Source organism: Podarcis tiliguerta (genome assembly GCF_965153285.1).
Source record: "Podarcis tiliguerta genome assembly, chromosome: 1".
Classification (NCBI taxonomy): Eukaryota; Metazoa; Chordata; class Lepidosauria; order Squamata; family Lacertidae; genus Podarcis; species Podarcis tiliguerta.
The window spans coordinates 90900844-90919508 of record NC_139534.1 but is presented as its reverse complement, the minus strand read 5'-3'; the positions used below and the strand labels follow the sequence as shown (position 1 = coordinate 90919508).

The window sequence follows — 18665 nt, the reverse complement described above, 5'->3', positions numbered from 1 at the left end:
CAAATGAGATTTTGAGCTTTGCTCATACATTCAATATAGTTCAGGTTTGGGGGATTTTTCTTTCAATTAGAATGGATAAAACGGTTGATTTCTCAACTGCATTTGAGATGGCTCCTAAAACAATTCACATCAATGTTTCGTAACATGACTTTCAGTTCTGTAACTTGAGCTAACAAAACGAAACCTGAAGCAATATTACTGCTTATGCAAGCAGGTGACTTGAAGACAGGATACATACCCCCAGAAAGTTCAAGCATTTTCCCTCTATGTTGGGTTAAGGCAGTGGATCTCTGGACACAGGCAGATAAAACCATGGCAGCACACTCTAACCTCACTTCCTGCTCTTCCTGACACAGAATACATGTCAGCACTTCCTTTTCTGCGACAGATGGCCCTTGCTTGGGTCCCAAGGCAATTCTGGTATAATCTATAATTGGTGGGCTGTTATAAAGACACAACAAAAGTCAAACTAACATATTCCTGTCAGCAAACAATAATTTGTGACTTACATTTAAATAAAATCACATATGATTTAAAATTTATACATGAATACTGTAGTTTTACCTCACCCTCCACAGAAAAACAGGACTGCAACCAATATTTAGCCACATGCTGAATAGATGTCGATTATATCCCAACACCATGAGAGCCAATCAAACTGTCCAATGATTTCTAATTTTGTACTGTTTTATATTATCAAAAGCTGCTCCAAAATCTATTACTAATTGTTATTTTCCTACCTCTCCTCTTCCATAACATCCCTCCCCTGTGTTTCTTGAGTATTTTCATATAAGAGCTTGTGAGTTTCAATGAAGTTCTTCTGCAAAGCAGACATCTGGGCCATGATCTTCTGGCGATGAAGCCTGGCTGCTTCGGCCTTTCTCTTCCTCTCAGCCTTTTCCTTGTCCTGAGTTCTTTGCATCTTATTTAGCGGCAAAGCAAAAAACAAACAAACAAAAACACCCAGGCAAGCTATTTATTTACAAAAAAGATAACTGGAATAAATCTTTAAAATAGAATCTCTTTTCAATAACGTAACAATGGCGTTTGTTTAGCAATTGTGAAACTCTGCTTAACAAAAAATAATGTGACGCTACTTCACCTCCATATCCCAAGCCTCTCACAGCTAACCTGTGAACAGACTCTGTCCCCAAAAGGTAATGAGAATTTCTTATCAGTGCAATGCTGTACAGGGCTAATAAGAGGTTTTAGACACAGGCACCATAATGCTGCCCTTCATCTTAAACCTAAAGTTCCAGTGTCTAAAGATTCTCAGGGCAAGAGAGATTACAATTTCACGTCCAACGGAGTTGTGGCTGGGTCCACTAAGAACAGCTTCCTAGAGAGAATAGCCTCCAGAGAGATTGGTTACAGAGGGTTCTGCCAGCAAGGAATATTGGGGGAAGAAAAAAAATCAAGGAGCCAGGAAGTTTGCCATTCCAAATCAGTTCCCACTTGTAAAATTTATAATTTTGTTAATCAGAATGGAATATTTAACCTTGCATTTAAAAGCATGGAGCTGTGAGCCCAGGGGCTAGAATTCCGAATGTAGAAACAGCCAAATCTTCTTGTGAATACATTATTTCTTTCCTATTTTATAGTTACCTCATTGGCTTTTGCAGATTCTGGCCCAGACGCAACGGCAGCTGTGGGAAAAGATGACTTCTCTCTCAGCCGTTTTATTGTGTCAAACATCTGGGAACAGAGATTTAATAGTTACAATACTAACAGACTGTGATATTTCTATATTTCCAAGCCACATTATGGTTTGCCCCATGAAAGAAAGCATGCTGGACAAGATATACCCCATTAGCAGCAGCACCAGTATTAAGCACAATCAATACCATTTGTTACCATCTTTACGTTTGGAAAAGAATACCTTTATTCACTTTTCTCTATTCAGTCTCTACAAAGACTACAGGTAATAATGGTGTGTACAAATGGAGCTGCTCAGTGTACAAAAAAGTATACATAGTTATAAAATGGCTTTAACAATTATGTACTTTTTTGTATAGGCTATTCAAAAATGTCTGTGGTATTTATTGCCTGTGGTATTTATTATTAATGTATACTGCTTATATAATAAAAAAAAATCTAAAGCATTTACATAGAAACAATAAAAATGCAATGTGCATTAAAATTTCCTGAAAACAAAACAAAACAGTATGTCACAAATAAAACTAAGCAGTACACAAAACAAAAAAATTAAAAAATAAGAGTCACGGTCCAGGAAAGCTTTGGTAAATATGTAGGTAAAGATAATGGTAAAGGACCCCTGGATGGTTAAGTCCAGTCAAAGGCGACTATGGGGTTGCGGTGCTCATCTCACTTCAGGCCAAGGGAGCAGGCGTTAGTCCACAGACAGCTTTCCAGGTTATGTGGCCAGCATGACTGAACTGCTTCTGGCACAACAGGACACCGTGACAGAAGCCAGAGTGCACGGAAACTTGCACTGGTATGCTTTCAAACTGCTAGGTTGGCAGGAGCTGGGACAGAGCAACGGGAGCTCACCCCGTCATGGGGATTCGAACCACTGATCGGCAACTGATCGGCAAGCCCAAGAGGCTCAGTGATTTAGACCACAGCGCCCCCTGCTTACAAATATGTAAGCTTATGAGACACTTAAAAGTTATTACGAACACTGCCTCATAAATTATCCAAGGGAGCACATTTTGGAGGCTGTGTACTATCACCAAGAAGGCCCATTTCTGCATTTCTACCAGGTGACAACCAGTAGAGTCTTCTCGGAAGATCCTAAAGATTGCGAGAGGCGGTCTGCTGAGTATCCTGGTTATAAGTCATTAAGGACTTTAAATATCAGCAACAAAACATTCATAGTAGTCCACGGTTGTGGCAAAGCAGGAACCCGGTCATCTCAAATCTGCTGTATTTACAGGGGATCATGTTTTGTCACACAATCCTTTACACGAGGAACAGATCGTTCCTTTCATATAGCCTTTCGAAAAGCCAATAAAGAGCAACATTTCAGTAGCAACTGTTGCATATCTCATTTGAACCAGAACAGAGATACTGTCTTATTCCACTAAGGTAGTTTTTGTTAAAATCCCCCCTCCCACCAACCAGTTCTATCACATGGATAAACAAGCATTAATTCATTATGAGTTTTCTGCAAAAAACAATGATAGTAAGAACATTATCTGTATATGCTATTTTTTAAAGAGATTAGTTTATGCACCAGCAACATTCTGTGGAGTAAATGTGTCAAGTTCTTTTTTTTTTTTTTTAAATTTAACACGGGACATTTTGGGGTTGTTGTTTTTACCTGTAATACCCAGTTGATCATGTCTTTTTGCGATTCCAAAGGTTGAATTCCTTTTAGTTTTTCCAAAATCATTAGTATGTTCATTGCATTCAAAGCAGAGCTCCCCATTCCTTTGCAAACAGATGGAAGATTTTTTTAAAAAAACACAGCCGCACACGTTCTCTCGTAAAAGATCATCATTTCTCCCTTTTACTAATCATCATAATGACTTAAAAGACTAGACATGGGATATTTTATTGTTACAACACCTCCTTATATCACAGATGATGCATGACTTCTTTGTCAATTATCGCTTTTCACTACTTTACAAAATGATGGTGGTACCAAGCATTATCAAATGTAACATAATCCAAATGTTTGACTATGCATCTTCAGATGAAGGGCGGTATATAAATTTAATAAATAATAATTTCCATTATAGCATGCAGGTAATAACTGCAAGCAATTAGTTTACATTGTAGTTGTAGTTCTTTTGAACAAGTATTCACCATCAAATGAAATTCAGCACAAGCTGGTATCTCAAGTGGTATCTACAGATTAAACCTGGTAAGATATATTTTCCCTGCATTAATGTAGTATCTGTAGACAAATTAAGACTGAATAGTTTTCTCCTTCCTTGTTTTAAAATGGTGTTTATTTCAAAATATTTCTCTAAGTAAGCATTTTTCTGCTGGAAATAAACTCTTGGTGGCTTTTCATATCTAAGATCAAGGGTAGCAATTCTGCTTCAAATGTCTGCCCGTGAGTTCACATTGCACTTCAGAAATAACTTTAAAATTAAGATTCGTGTTTTACAAGATGGCACACTTACTTGATGCTTTGTGGTAGAAGTCAAAGGCCACTTCTTCCTCTGGAACCTTCTCTAACTGCTGCTTTTCTTCAAGTAGACCCAAAGCAAGAAGGTGAAGAACCTAGAGAAATGTAAACACGTACTAAACCTAGGCTGCTTAGAATGAAACACCCTCTGGTTAGCATAGGGCTGGGGACCATTTTTCAGCCCAAATGGCCACATTCCCTTCTAGGCAACCTTTCCAGGGGCCACTTGCCAGCAGCGGGCAGGGCCAGAAGCAAAATTGGGTGGAACAACAAATGCTAATTTATTCACATATCTCTCTCCATCCAGGCAGGCAAGTAGCATGATGAGCTTGAAGACACATTCTAAGCAGGCAAAACCCCCAAAGGAGGGTGTGGAATAGGGTGGAGAGGGGTGTTGCCTGGGGAGTCCTGAGGGCCGCACAGAGACTAGGACAGCAAGCATTTGGCCCTGAGGCTCCCCATCCCTGGGTTAGCAAGGTACCCAAGGTAACGTGGCCATGATCTTGATACCTAGATGTCTAGCACATGATAGTAAACCTAAGGGCAGTGTGCTGCAGCAACAGACAAATGAACTGTTGATCATCGAGGTGCTGTTGAGCTGTCCTGCAGAGACTAATTTTTATTTATTTACTAGGGGCTGCTGCCCTTCTTTGCTCTCCTTTCCCAGCCACCTTTCCCACACACTTGACCCAAAAAACCTCTCCCTCTACACCTCACTCAGTTGCTAGACTATTCGCCCACAGCTCAATCCAAGCAATTACAGCCTGCAATATTCACCATTTTATGACACATCGCTCTAGGTAAGAGCATTGCAAAAGCAACCTAAACCCCAAAGCAGAAATCTCAGAAGATACAGTCAACAAGCATACCATCTGGATCATGGCTTCTGTCCACAAGTGGCTTTCTAGCTCTAGTGCTCTTTGCAACACAGTTCTGAGAATATGCATCATGACATCAGAATTCAGAACGTTCACCACATTTCTGAAAGCAGCACTGAATTCAGGCGGAGGAGGCGGTGGCAGTGCTATAAAAAAAGTAAACAAATACTCATGCATTACTAACTTCCCGGCAGTCTTATGAAAGCAAGGAGCATAGACGTTGATATTTGGCTATAAGCAGTGGATGCTACTTTAATGTATCATACTTGTATGAAATAAAGTCCTGCCATATATACGGCCTCCTGTAAAGTGCTCTGGTAGAACTCTCAACTAACTGCAGCAGATATATGAACATACACTTTGGGTTTAGTATTGCCTCTCTCTCCAATGTTTGAGGCAGAATTTCTACTCAGAGAACTCTAAGTGGCAATGCTTGGGGACTGAATCTGGGACCTAATGGATGCAAAGCATGTGTTCTAGCACTGAGCAATGCAATTGCTCAATTAGAAACATTTACATCTGAACATGCCAACTACAAAGTAACAGCATTTTCCTAAGCACACTGATGCTGTTTAACAATTTTATAATGCCCTTTTTGGATTCAAAATGTTTTGTACTACTGTAAATCACAGGCATTTCAGTATAACCTTAGAGTAACTGATTGGCATTCCTGGAAACTTGTATGTTATTGTTTAACGTAGCACTACACGTCAGCTCCTCTATGCAAATCACAATATTTGTAAAGAAAAACTACAAGGACCAAGCAATAACTTAAGAGCTGAAGCATGAATAAGTGAAACAAGGTAAACAGAAATGGCTCTGACCCCCATTTGTAGCAGTGGACAAGAGTGCAGGAAGGGTCTCCACCTCCCCCATGCTGGAGTGGGACATTAGTACTGATGGAGAATATCTATATGCAATCTCACAGCCTAGGGCGCACTGCCAATACCACAGCATCTATAGCAACAGCCAAGCCAATCTTAAGAAGCAGTCCTAACTGTGACAAAAATGGATAGGTGATCCCAACCTCTAAAGCAGATGTAATTAGTTTCTTCATCAAAATAGTAGCACACACAAGTGGCACAAAGTGCAATTAGTTCTCTCAATGGAAGTCACCATATATTGTACATTTGCAAATAAATGACTTGGCAATCAGTAATATGTTTACATTCTCTGATCTTTATGAGGAATTAGGATGAATCATTATGATCAACGCTGTTTTTATTTTTTAAAAAACACTTCACCATCACTTCCTTGCACTTATTTTGTTCATTGTTCCAACTTTTTACCTTCATCTCTGTTTTCTTGCACTCTTCTTTTCTTTTCCATATGCTCAGCCTGTAAGAAGAGTCAACATTTTTACTCTCAAGATACCAATGAGGTTTTTTGACTGAATGTATAGACAAAGAGCTTAGATTAGATTCCATCAAAAGCAATTAACGATCAAGTACTAGGAATTCTCTGAAGGCACAAAAAAGAGAACCTAGAGAAGAGAACACACACATATCCCTGAAAGCACATACTTGTTAAAAAGGCACTGGGAGTAACGCAATTGCTTGAATAAAGCAATTGCTCCCCTTTCCTTTTTGTATCTATCTATGAGCATAAACTAAATCTTTTTCTTTTCAGTACAGACAGGCATTTAAGCTAACAAAATTAGTGAGATAGTGCAAGGGTGAGGAACTTCTGAGTGTCAGCCTTTTTGCTGAGCGACAGGATGCCAATAGGATTCCAAAAAGATGCTTTACTAAATTTAATCTGACCCTTATCTAGAAAGAAAGAAAAGGGTTTTTAGCAGCATTGTTTCAAAGTTCTGTAAATGTATAATTTTCACTTGTAAAATACCTTATGCTACTATGTAATGAACGAACACATTAGGACACCTGCACTCTAGATAAAGAATATATATGAAGAACATGAAATCTGAGAATCCGTGTGGCACATCAAAGTCAATCTAGACTCAATAAATATGAATTAATCTAAAGCAACAAAATATATACGCAATTAGTTATTCCTTGAACAAGAATAATACAGGGGAGAAATAAACAAAAATGAGTAAGAGAGACCCGTGAGTCAAGCAGGGTTTTTCTTACCTCCACAACTTATACCCTCATCTTAAAAGACTCAGGGTACAGGCCCATGACATAAATATGCATAAAAATGTATAGTTGCAAATTTAGTCCGGCTTTTGGAGGGGGAAAAACAAATTCTGGGTATCAGGGATCTCTAAGCTATGGGATGCCAACAGGATTTTCTAGGCTCAGTACACTTTATGTGGCTTGAGCCCTCTGCTCCATCCACAATCTACTAGCAAGAAATGCTGCATATGTACATTAAAACTAAAACAAGTGCCTCTATGCAAATTGACACGGTAGGTGGCTGGGATCTCACCAGCACAGGGCTTTGTAATGTACCCAGATGCCCTACAACCAAAGTAAAAACACAAATTATAAAAAAGGGGAAAGGACAGGAAACCTGGGTCTGAGACCCGGTATGCAAACTCCTGGTTAATATTGTTTCTTCAAAAGATATAATCACACTAATAATTGGCTATCCACAGTGGCTTGCAATCTACTATGTATTTTGGAAAGTGGTTTGTCTGTCTTCCTGTCCTCTAGGGGTTCGGCACTATGGATAATATCCAAGGGGCAGGGGCCTCTGAGTACTAGGCGATTTGATCATAAGGGACATAGACAGCTAGGTTTGCAACAGGCATGCAAGCAACATGGTCACATCATGATTTCCTTACCTTGCTGTGCTGTGTTTTGGTGTAATGGTAGAAGAATATATTGTACTCTCTGCGGCATTCTTCCTTCAGTTCATAGACTCCATGGCCTGATACGCCTGGTTTCCTTTATTTGAAAAGCATACAAACGATGCAATTATTTTCAGCAAATCATTAAGGAGAACACGCAATCGTTTCATACACACAACATACAAAGAATCCTGCTGACTCCAACCAAGGGCCTGACCTTTAAAGCCCTAAATGGCCTCGGTCCAGTATACCTGAAGGAGCGTCTCCACCCCCAGCGTTCTGCCTGGATACTGAGGTCCAGCGCTGAGGGCCTTCTGGCGGTTCCCTCGCTACGAGAAGCCAAGTTACAGGGAACCAGGCAGAGGGCCTTCTCGGTAGTGGCACCTGCCCTGTGGAACGCCCTCCCACCAGATGTCAAAGAGAAAACAACTACCAGACTTTTAGAAGACATCTGAAGGCAGCCCTGTTTAGGGAAGCTTTTAATGTTTAATAGACTATTGTATTTTAATATTCTGTTGGAAGCCGCCCAGAGTGGCTGGGGAAATGTATAAATCTGGCTGGGTATGTATGTATGTATGTATGTATAAATAAATAAATAAATTATTATTATTATTATTATTATTACATCTTGTCCACCATCCTGCTTCCCACAGTGGCTAACTAGATGCCTAAGAGAAATGAGTAAGCAAGAAATGAGGGCAATAGCAACCATTACTCAGAGGCATGCTGCCTCTATCCTGAATATCCTCACAATTCAAAGCCACAGGACATGTTAGGAATTTTGAAGGACAAACTGAGTGTGCACAGAACAGCACAGTGGCATCTAGCCAGTTTAATTTAGGGTGTTCCTTTGAACAGGCCACAGAATCCTCTGTAACATGCAAGTCCCTTCCACAGACACACAGTTCTTCGACAAGCTGATTTGTAAAACCCTTCCCTCTCAAGGTAAACAAATATGAAAAACCACTACTGAAACATAGCGAATGCTTTTGGAATCAAATGGATCACTGCTTCAACACAGTTTTTATTTCTTTCTGTAAAACTCTGAAAGCATATATATTTCAAATGTCTGGTTTATTTATGTGTGGCAAACAGATGAGAATGTTCCTCTTCAACCAGGCATTTGGCTGATTAACATTCTATACCTTTCAAATGTGTTTGTGGGAAGAGGACTATTGGGTTTGTTTTTGTTTTAGAACAATGGTACCTTGGTTCTTGAACTCAAGCTGTTCTGGAGGTCTGTTCGACTTCCAAAACGTTCACAAACCAAGGCACGGCTTCTGACTGGCTGAATGGCACCAGAAACAATGCTGACAGCCAAAACACATGTTCGGCTTCCGAAAAACGTTCGCAAACCAGAACACTTCCTTCCAGGTGTGGGGCGTTTGGAAGCCGATTTGTTCATCAACTAAGCCTTTCGGGAACCAAGGTACCACTGTATGCATTTTGTGTTCTCATTTTGTATTTTTCTGTTGTGAACTGTCCTATGATCTTCGGATGAAGGACGGTATACAATTTTAATTAATTAATTAATTATTAATATGCTATCACTATGCTTTAACTACTGATTTAAAAGGAACAAGAGCTTACTTGAATATGGCCACTTTGTGGATGACCTTCTCCAATCCAGTCTCATTGTTTTCCTGTTAAAAACATTTGATATGGTAAAGTAGTAAGAACAAAATATATGTGGTGAAAAACAGTAAATTAAAAGCAAATCAAGCTACCTAAGAATCAGTAGCCAATAAACATCTACAAATACCCAGATAAGACTGAATGTAGGCATTTGTCACCATGCTATTAATGCAGCAACAATTCAAGTGAGAGCAAGGGCCTGGGGAGCTGTAAAGCAGATTGTTATTAAAAACAATCAAAATTTTCAAAATCGAAATGTTATTATGAAGGCCACTGTGTCTTAGCAAATAGTTAAAGTATAATCATGTACTTTTAAGCTGATTTATCCAAAATGACATGGACACATGGAGCTCCTAGTGTGCATGGTTGTTGTTTTTTGCAATCACAGTAATATTAAAGATATTCTGTGTATAGAATGGGGTGTGTGGGTGTTCTGGTGCTACAAGGAGTCTGGATTGTCTAAGAAAAGGATGTTAAACATTTCTGCTGAAAGAGGAACACAAGATAGAGGAAACATCAAGTACAATTATCATTGATAATTTTATCATATACGCCCCTAAAGAGTTCTGTGGTAAAGCAATCTGTGAACCTTCCTAGATTAATAGGAATCAAAGGAAGAAATCACTCACATCCTTGGGCAAAGATTTTGCGATAGCACTGTGAGCCATTGGTTCAATGCAAAGCAGATGAATAATTTCCCGCATAGTGACGTCATCTTTTGTCACATTACTGACTCCTGGCACATATCTTTCCCCTGGAAGCAAGAAGAAGAAGAAAGTAATCTCACATATATACAGTGAAATACATTTTCACGCATGCAAGAGATCATACTGTTATGATGATGGTTCCTAGACTAAAAATTCCTTGAAAGTGGCATGGAGCGCTGCAAGGGGATGCATGGGCAGGGCTGAATATATAGTAGGTTAGATAAGAAGGCCGAGAATACTAAAGTGAGGTTACAGTCATACAAAATCTGAGGGCTCCTACACATACATACACACACACACATATGCACACACACACCAACCCTCTCTCCATCCACACAAGCAAAATATATCATCACAGCAAGAACACATTTCAGCCAGGAAAAGCACTTGGGAGCAGAGCCAATGATCATGGCATGGAGAGAAGCCGGAGGATAAGACAAAGATGCCTGGAAGCATTTAGTCCATGGGCTGGAGGTTCCCCACCCCTGTTCTATGTCCTATCCCATGGGTGGGGAACTGGATCTAAGTCAGTAGGACAGATAGTTTTCTCCACGAACCCTCATGGGCCAAATCACCTTTTTCACATATGGAGTCTTCAAAAGCCCCTTCCAAAGCACAGCCTATCCCTTAGATTGATAATGAGCCAGCTGCTTTTATTTTGGTTTGGGTTTTTGTTTGTTTTGCATTTTTTCAGTCTTCTCTCTATTTCCTGTTGCTTCTAATAGTCCCACAGTTAATTTTCCTTCCATTCCTTCTTGATTTTGCTCTAATTACAGATGGATAACTGCCTTCTGTCCAAGCTAGTTTTGAAACCCCAGCACTGGATCAATATAAAAAATGTATTACCCAAAGAGGCATTTAGTACAGTGCACCCCACCTAACCACAATCGTATCTGTACACATGATTTTCAGGTTTTATTGAAAGAAAATACTTTTCATTCACTATACAAATGCTCTGTCTGCCATTGTCTTCCATCAGCCTCTTCCAGAAGCCCATGTATACAGTATTCACATGTACTGTTTAAAGAAGTGCAGTGCTGCCAAATCAGTCAACAGCCACTGGAAACCCAACTTTTCACAATGGCATGTGCAGACTATTCAATGAGCTGCCTGTGCACACATCACAGCTAGGCTATTCCTTGGAGATACATAACCACACTGAATAGCTGAAGGTAAATCTACATATGTTTGCAAAGGAAATGAACCTTTTTAAGGGCCTAAAGAACCAGCTGATGGTGGAAGAAGGAGGAAAAAGGGACAATATTAAAAGGTGGCTGATAATTAACCCAGATTAGATATGTAATTAATATGCCACATAACACACTTGTGTTAAGTGTGATGGTTTCAGATATTAAAGTTTCCATTACTGGAGAACCTATTACATATTCTAAACAACCTCCATCTTTTCTAAAAAAGCAATTTTCCTTACCCACCACGTAGATAAGAACTTGAAGCATCTCTTCTATTAATGTGTTACACTGCTTATTCAAATCCTGTAATATTTCAAGAAAGCACAAATGAAGTCCTTGGAAAATATAATTATGTGAAATACTGAAGCCTGAGGTTTTCTGAAGCACTTGAAAACATATTAAGCTGACCCAAAGCTTTATGAACAGAAAAATAACTGGAAAAATAGAGGGTGGAACTAGTTGGTGCCTGTGAATTCACAGAAGGGCTTTTGATGCACCACATGTTTCTGCAAACAGGACAAGTAGGGAGGTAATTTTTGCCAATTCCTGCTTCCCCCTGCAGCCCCAACTGCCACCCAAAAATCAGCTCCAGAGTGTTAGGGCCAGTGTGGTGTAGTGGTTGAGAGCGGTAGTCTTGTAATCTGGGGAACCGGGTTCGCGTCTCCGCTCCTCCACATGCAGCTGCTGGGTGACCTTGGGCCAGTCACACTTCTTTGAAGTCTCTCAGCCCCACTCACCTCACAGAGTGTTTGTTATGGGGGAGGAAGGGAAAGGAGAATGTTAGCCGCTTTGAGACTCCTTAAAGGGAGTGAAAGGCGGGATATCAAATCCAAACTCTTCTTCTTCTCTTCTTCTTCTAGGGAAACCTACAGAGCAGGGAAGCAGTAGAAAGGGCAAACTGCCAAGAATCCCTCTCCTGTTTGTGTGAATGCATCAGTTGGGTCAAAGGTCCCTCCATGACCACAAGGGCAGCAACTGAATCCCACCCAGTATTTAAAAGTTCCCCCACCAGCACTCATGTCAGTAAATTAAGCCTACACGCTGGATGCAAATAATCTAAAGAAGAGAATCAAAGAGAAGGGAAGGGTAAATTCCATTTTTAAGTTGTAAAGCTGCAATAACTTATGGTACAGAAAGTCTATGTGATTTAAGAAAGTCTCTTCAGTGGAAATTACTGTTTTTAGCAAAATATTGCAATTTCATTGAAGGAGATAGAAACAGTGGGTTTCCACATGCTTATGATTTCAAGGGCAAAAATTAACAGCATATAGCTCTGTACCTGGTCTTTGGTTGGCACAATTCTCTTAAAGGCATCAAGCAGTTCATATCGTTGGAGTACAAGCAAGAGGAAACTGTTTGGATCCATAAGTGATGCGCCAATCTATCAGAAATATACACATTCAATAGCATTAGAGAACAGAGAATTTAGGCAACAAACAACACACTGTTACTATTAGACCAGAGAAATTGCAAACATACTCACCTGAAGGAAAATTATATCCTTATCATACATTTCTTCTCGACATTTAACATCCTGATAATAAAACATCTGAAAGAAAATAAAACGTATATAAAGCTTCATATACAAAGCTCTTTGGCATAGGCATTCAATTCAGCAAAACACTACTCCTTCCTACCCTTAACTTTGTTATAAAAAGTTTTCAGCTAGCACATTTCTGATACTGGCAATATCCCCTAAAACTGCCTATGACAAAACCTCTTGGCTTCAATCCAGAGAAAGACCAGCAGAAGGTGGCCAAAAGGTGACTCCTCACTGAAAGAAGCTCTCACTCACAGAAGATTTTCTTAATTTTAGGAGATCCCTTATTTCCTCTTGAATTACAGCCCCCACCATTCAGGATCATCCTTCAATTCCCAAGAGAGGTTTTCTAGGAAACTGCCAGAGGAATGAGACGAATCACCCAAAATCAGGCAGGACGTCTCGTTTCACTGAGTCCCTTTCTAACAGGCCTCCTTTGGATCCAAGCCTTTGTTTATTTAAGCTCATAATCACAACTTAAAAAACATTTAGTGACAGAGGCTGCTTCCATTTTCAGTTCAGAATTGTGAACTAAGTTTTAGTGGTTAGCGTTACATGGAAACATGGCCAACAGAAGGATTAAACATCAGCATATATATTTATTGTAATTTCAAAATATAACATTATATGTACCTCATGCCTTTCTATTTACTTCCTGTTTGTTGGACACAATCCACATGCCTTCCCTTAAAGTTGTGCATTTGTCACAAAATATTTTCCCACACTCACACTCATTAATTGTATCTAAGAACATAGGATAGGAAAGACTGCATTCATACATTACTAACTAACAAAATCAAGTTTGATTATTTCTATCTATTTCTTCCATTAACTACTTTACCTGGACTTTGCACTAGACAGATTTTATTTTATTTTATTTTTATAGCTAATGGGCATTACATGGGCTTTGTACCACAAATTTTAGGATCAGGTATATGACCCTTCATTGTTACATGACACACAGTGAAAATAATCTTACGTATTCAAAATTAGAGCTATCTGGAAAATCCTTGTTCAAGGCTTACAAATCTTGATTTTAATGTTTCTGTCTTGTACTTCAGGGACAGTCAAATATAATATCTAGAGTATTATCTATCAGATTTTTATCCTGTCCTTCCTCCAAGGAACTCAAAGAAGCATAAATAATCCCCTGCTTGTACTCTCAAAACAACTCTCATAACAACTCTATTAAGAGTTGGTGACTGGCCCAAGGTACCTAATGTACCCTTTCTACCTCCTGAATAAGCCTTGGAGTAGGTTTTTTGTCCACTAATTTGCTTGCAATACTTATACTGGCAACTTAGCCTCTGTGAGATATATAGCACTACATGCAAGAATATATTTGTAGTGAAATTTGGTTTGGTACCTGGCTTATCAGAGACAGCCCGTTCCTTCTCCACATTTCGGCAGCAACCTGAGCAACCAATACCAGACAACGCAAAGGATATTCCACCAACATCTGCACCTGGAATTCTTCCTAAGGGTTTTTTCAAAAATTGATTGTGTTAAAACAATCGGCATTTGCACAAGGAAATCAATTACTACAGATAAGTTAGTAAAAAAAGGGGTGGGGTTTTCTCTGCTATCATTAAAAGAAAAATACAACAAAAGGTTAGAGGCAGAATTAAACTTCACTTTACTATGCTAGGCTCTAACACTGTACTGTGTGGTTTCAGCCAAGTCAAGTCAGTATTCATTCAGTGTTCAGCCACTACAGACTTATATCCTTCCCTAAGGAAAATGACTAATGATTCTGTATTGTCAATTATTGACAGCATCAATCTTTTTTGCAGAATAATTATTTATATTTAGCAGCCAGTAACTACCCACAGCAGGGTACTGCAGTTTAAGATCTCCTGCCATTAAGAGCTTATTTGTATCCTTTATTAGTTCTCTGCTACATTTACATCCCACCTTCTTTCTATGGAACTCAAGACGCCATACCTGGTTCTTCCCCTTCCCATTTTATCCTCAGAATAACTTTTTGAGGAAAGTTGGGTTTAGAGGGAATGGCTGGGCTGGCTGAAGCTCACTTAGTGATCTTCATCACTGGATAGGAAACTGAGCCTGGAACTGGGTCAGGGAGACCCAACAAGTTAACCACTACACCACAATTCCTCTCATAACCGGCTGAACTTTCAAATACTATTGAGTATGGACGCGGGTGGCGCTGTGGGTAAAACCTCAGCGCCTAGGACTTGCCAATCGCATGGTCGGCGGTTCGAATCCCCGCGGCGGGGTGAGCTCCCGTCATTCGGTCCCAGCTCCTGCCCACCTAGCAGTTCGAAAGCACCCTTAAGTGCAAGTAGATAAATAGGTACTGCTTTATAGCGGGAAGGTAAACAGCGTTCCGTGTGCTGCTCTGGTGCCGGTTCGCCAGAGCAGCTTCGTCACGCTGGCCACGTGACCCAGAAGTGTCTGCGGACAGCGCTGGCTCCCAGCCTCTAGAGTGAGATGAGAGCACAACCCTAGAGTCTGTCAAGACTGGCCCACACGGGTAGGGGTACCTTTACCTTTATCCAGTGGAGATACTTACAGATGTTATGAATTCTTGGAGTCTGGAGATTACATTTGTTTTGCTCAACTGTATGTGCAGACCTAGGAAATACATTAACAGTAATGTTTGTATCAATTTGTAAATTACAAGATGCATTTGTATGCTTGTTGTCTAAATACAGGCTTACAATTAAGCTCTCCCCTCACTAACTACGATCTGTAGCCAAGAACCAACATTGGCCAGAGAGCTTAATCACAAGCCAAGTTTCAAAGAGAATACGAAGTACAACTTTGGCTTAGCTCAGTGAAGTGTGGGAGAAAATGGACTCAGGAGGAACTAAGCAGCTGCAAGATCCTCTCTGGGAGCCTACACATTTTCACAGTCCAGGTAATAGTTTTCACAGTCATAGTTTGGCTTACTATGCCATATGCACCAAGCCCTAATAAATTTATACATGCTGTGAAGAGATAATTTCTGCTCTCTGCTGTATTAGAAGCCAGTCACCCAATCAAACTGACTGGCAAGTAGATTCAGAACAGCAAAATATTTTTTTTTCCCCTTTACAAGAACAGGAATTCAAAATGGTGTTATGAGCTTAGATTGTAAAGATGATTTGAAAAATTCACACAGGAGAGATATTACAGTAGCTATTGTTATCCATGATAGTTAAAAACAACCTCCAGGTTCAGAATGCTTCTCAAAATGTGAGCAGGAACTGACTGCAATTCTCATAAGCTGCAAGCACAGGACACTCACCAGCAAGCATCCTGGACAATGGTAGATGTATGCTGACAGGATCTGCAGACACCCTGAAGCGCTTGCTTTCCAAAGTATGGCCACATAAATGAATCACTGTCTTGTCCCATGAATAATTACTTGCACTACATCTCAATACTGTTGCATGGCATTCCTTGTAAGCAGTCACCAACAGTGCTTCCTAGAATGGACAATATTTTTATAATTATATTTAAATATACAGCCTTATTTTTTCTACTTCAATTTAACTGTGCTATAAAAAATCCTGCTGTCCCATTTCTATGTTTTAATACGGGTCATGCATTTTATTTTTGATCAGCGGCAATGGAATTGTGCATTGCTATGTGTTTAAAATAAACCTAATTCCTAAGAAATTTGGTTACTAATCATCCTGTGAGAATATGGATTGTTCAGTTGCATCTCTTAGGAACAACTTTCTAGTCATTTCTTCTGTCACAATTCTGGTCAACCACACGTAAATATAAAAACAGAACTGTCTTTTCCAGATGACTTTCAGATACTTTGCTGCCTAACTATAAGTTTTCAACTCCATAGCTTAATGAATGACCTGCATCTCCAGAAGCCACTTTTCAGCTTTCTATATAGAGGAGTGTGAAAATAAGTAGGAGACTTTCAAAACAGATTTTGAAACAACAAGCTTAGCAAAGATTCAGATCATCAGCCAAATCCAGAATCTGTATCTTCTCACTATTCAGTGTTGTTTATCATATACAGCGGGCCCAGAACTTATACTCACTTTACATATGCAATTGCAACTTTACACTAAGGGGTGGGGTTGGTGGTTGGTAGGTAAATAAATGAATGAATGAATGAATGAATGGGGGAAACCCGCCATTTCCTGCCCCCCCATTTATTATTCCCTTCCCTGCACACCCAGTGGGTTTTCCATGCTTACCAGCCTCTGGGATGCTCCCAAAGCAGTCTTCCCAATGTCTGGCAAGCAAGGTGGCGCCTTCCTTACCAGCCTCTGGTAATGAGATGTGAGGGCTCTGGAAGCATCCCAGAGGCTGGTATGGAAAGTCTGCCTCGCATACTGGACCTCCTATGACCTTTCCAGAGCCTGGTAAACAACCCTCCACCTTGCAGGAGGGCAGTTCCAGGGGTTCCTGACTCTCTGCAATTTTGCAGACCCCCCAGAACCAAACCCTTGTGTATGGGGATGGGCCAACTGTATCGCATCCAGCTTCAATTAGGAGGGAAATATTCTTTCTTTCTCTTTTTTGCTAAATACAAATACTTCCACAGAGCCTTCCGAGTAAATATCAATCGAAATAATCATAGCAAAATTTTGCTATGTGAACTTGTAAGCGTTCAAGGTAAAAAACATTCATGGGTTAAAGTTGAAGCACCAGGCTTGTCAAGGTCATGGGGAGTGGTATGCTCACAAGGCACCTCCAAAGATTTGACTTTGCTCAATAAACAAGTATTTGTTTCTACAGATAATGCTGCAATTTTATTGAAACAGGCTTACGTCGCAGGCGCACCACTCCTGAAACATCAGGAGAATAATCTTCAGTTGCATCTGGATGACAATGGCTGCTTCCCAATCTGGATCCACCTCAATGTGCTGACCAACTTGCCTTTTTATTTCCTCCATGCCCTGGAATGAAATCCCCGCCCCAAACAGTATGTGACTAAACTGAGGCTTGTATCAGACAGATGTTCAAACCATGATTCTAAGCAAACAGAAGTAAGCGCCAACTAATGCTTCGTAATGTTTAGGTGGAATCTTCTTTCTTGTAGTTTGGAGCAATGGATCCAAACTACAAGAAAGAAGATTCCACCTAAACATTAGGAAGAACTTCCTGACAGTAAGAGCTGTTCGACAGTGGAATTTGCTGCCAAGGAGTGTGGTGGAGTCTCCTTCTTTGGAGGTCTTTAAGCAGAGGCTTGACAACCATATGTCAGGAGTGGTCTGATGGTGGTTCCTGCTTGGCAGGGGGTTGGACTCGATGGCCCTTGTGGTCTCTTCCAACTCTATGATTCTAACTAAAACAAGGCCATTTATATTTCTACAGTGTGGATAATTAATTAATAAGGTTTATTTACTGATTAATCAACAGGTAAACTCTAAGCAGTTATGGTGTGTGTTTTAATAGCATCCCAAATTATATACATATGTAATTGTGCTTGTAAAATCCAGAGCTCTGCTGAATAAAGTTAATTCATACTCACCTGAAAGAAACTGATTTTCTTTAAAACATCTGAGAAGAACGCTTATGAATCATATTAGGACAGCACATTAATATTGTTTTGGGCATATGGGCAGGTTCATAATAGAGCAGCCATATATATGTAGCAAATAGCAAATTAGAAATGTATATATTATATACTGTACCTGCATGCAAATAAGAATCTTCAGGAAAGAACGGAACCCTTCCAAAAACTGCTCTCGCAGTTTGTCTGTCCACACTGTAGGCTTACTGATTAAAATATACCTGTTGCAAAAAAAGTTGAATTTCAGAAGTCTTTTCCAGACAAAGCAGGCTTTAAATTGGGGTATGGGGCTGGAATGGTATGTGGCTGGGAAAGATTTTGAAACTCCTTTGAGGAAATACCCACTGGTGCAGCAATAAAATGGCTAACA

General features: G+C 39.9%; 1 protein-coding gene across 2 annotated transcripts in view; it reads right to left on the bottom strand.

The window, feature by feature from the left end:
- UBR1 (ubiquitin protein ligase E3 component n-recognin 1) overlaps positions 1–18665 on the bottom strand; it is a 59472-nt gene that overhangs the window by 20076 nt on the left and 20731 nt on the right. For both annotated transcript variants that reach the window (XM_083432755.1, XM_083432756.1), the window contains exons 13-30: positions 18417–18516; positions 17550–17678; positions 16058–16238; positions 15341–15402; positions 14171–14281; positions 12748–12813; positions 12544–12645; positions 11504–11567; positions 9997–10121; positions 9323–9375; positions 7727–7829; positions 6267–6315; positions 4969–5123; positions 4095–4194; positions 3284–3393; positions 1606–1695; positions 741–922; positions 239–441 (exon numbers count right to left, since the gene is read on the bottom strand). In XM_083432755.1, the coding sequence (XP_083288881.1) occupies positions 239–441; positions 741–922; positions 1606–1695; positions 3284–3393; positions 4095–4194; positions 4969–5123; positions 6267–6315; positions 7727–7829; positions 9323–9375; positions 9997–10121; positions 11504–11567; positions 12544–12645; positions 12748–12813; positions 14171–14281; positions 15341–15402; positions 16058–16238; positions 17550–17678; positions 18417–18516 (1985 nt within the window). The remainder of the gene's footprint in view (positions 1–238; positions 442–740; positions 923–1605; positions 1696–3283; positions 3394–4094; positions 4195–4968; positions 5124–6266; positions 6316–7726; positions 7830–9322; positions 9376–9996; positions 10122–11503; positions 11568–12543; positions 12646–12747; positions 12814–14170; positions 14282–15340; positions 15403–16057; positions 16239–17549; positions 17679–18416; positions 18517–18665) is intronic.